At 53.8% G+C, this 940-nt stretch overlaps 1 protein-coding gene across 1 annotated transcript; it reads left to right on the top strand.

Moving 5' to 3' along the window:
* Positions 1–6: 6 nt before the first annotated feature.
* Positions 7–934, top strand: LOC140965454 (probable indole-3-acetic acid-amido synthetase GH3.1; the record flags this gene model as incomplete). The annotated part of the gene is made up of 1 exon (XM_073425526.1): positions 7–934. A coding segment is annotated over exon 1 (870 nt), but the record flags the coding sequence as incomplete, so codon positions are not given.
* Positions 935–940: the final 6 nt, after the last annotated feature.

Here is a 940-nt window from a genome sequence, read left to right on the forward strand (position 1 = left end):
CGACCCGTACAACGTGTACACGAGCCCGAACGAGGCCATCCTTTGTCCCGACTCGTTTCAAAGCATGTACACCCAAATGCTTTGCGGCCTTTACGAGCGGGAGCAAGTCCTCCGCGTCGGTGCGGTGTTCGCGTCAGGTCTTCTCCGGGCCATCCGGTTCCTACAGCTGAACTGGCAGCAATTGGCCAGGGATATCCGAACGGGGACGCTCAACCCGAAAGTGACCGACGCTTCGATTCGAGAATGCATGGCCGGGATTTTGAGACCCGACTCATGTTTGGCTGACTTTATTTGCAAGGAGTGCGGTGAGGATAATTGGGAAAGGATTATTACCAGGATTTGGCCAAATACTAAGTATCTTGACGTGATTGTTACCGGGGCGATGGCTCAATATATCCCGACTCTTGATTACTACAGCGGAGGATTGCCAAAGGCCTGCACGATGTACGCGTCTTCCGAGTGCTATTTTGGGCTCAATCTCAATCCCATGTGCAATCCTTCGGAAGTTTCCTACACCATCATGCCGAACATGGCTTACTTCGAGTTCTTGCCGAACGAGCCAAGCTCAAACTCAACCGTCTCCTCCCGCCGCTCGCCAGCCAAACTTGTCGACCTCGCCAACCTAGAAATCGGCAAGGAATATGAACTCGTGATCACCACCTACGCCGGCCTATACAGGTACCGAGTAGGTGACATCCTCCGCGTCACCGGCTTCCACAACTCTGCCCCGCAATTCCACTTCGTTAGGCGAAAGAACGTGCTACTCAGCATCGACTCGGACAAGACCGACGAGGCCGAGCTACAAGCTGCCGTGGCCAAAGCATCACAGCTGTTGCGCGAATTCAACACGTCCGTGGTCGAATACACGAGCTATGCGGACACCAACTCTATCCCGGGACATTACGTGATATATTGGGAGTTGCTAGCAAAGGACTCAGCC

The sequence above is a fragment of the Primulina huaijiensis genome, unplaced genomic scaffold, assembly GCF_012295235.1.
Source record: "Primulina huaijiensis isolate GDHJ02 unplaced genomic scaffold, ASM1229523v2 C13194142, whole genome shotgun sequence".
NCBI lineage: Eukaryota > Viridiplantae > Streptophyta > Magnoliopsida > Lamiales > Gesneriaceae > Primulina > Primulina huaijiensis.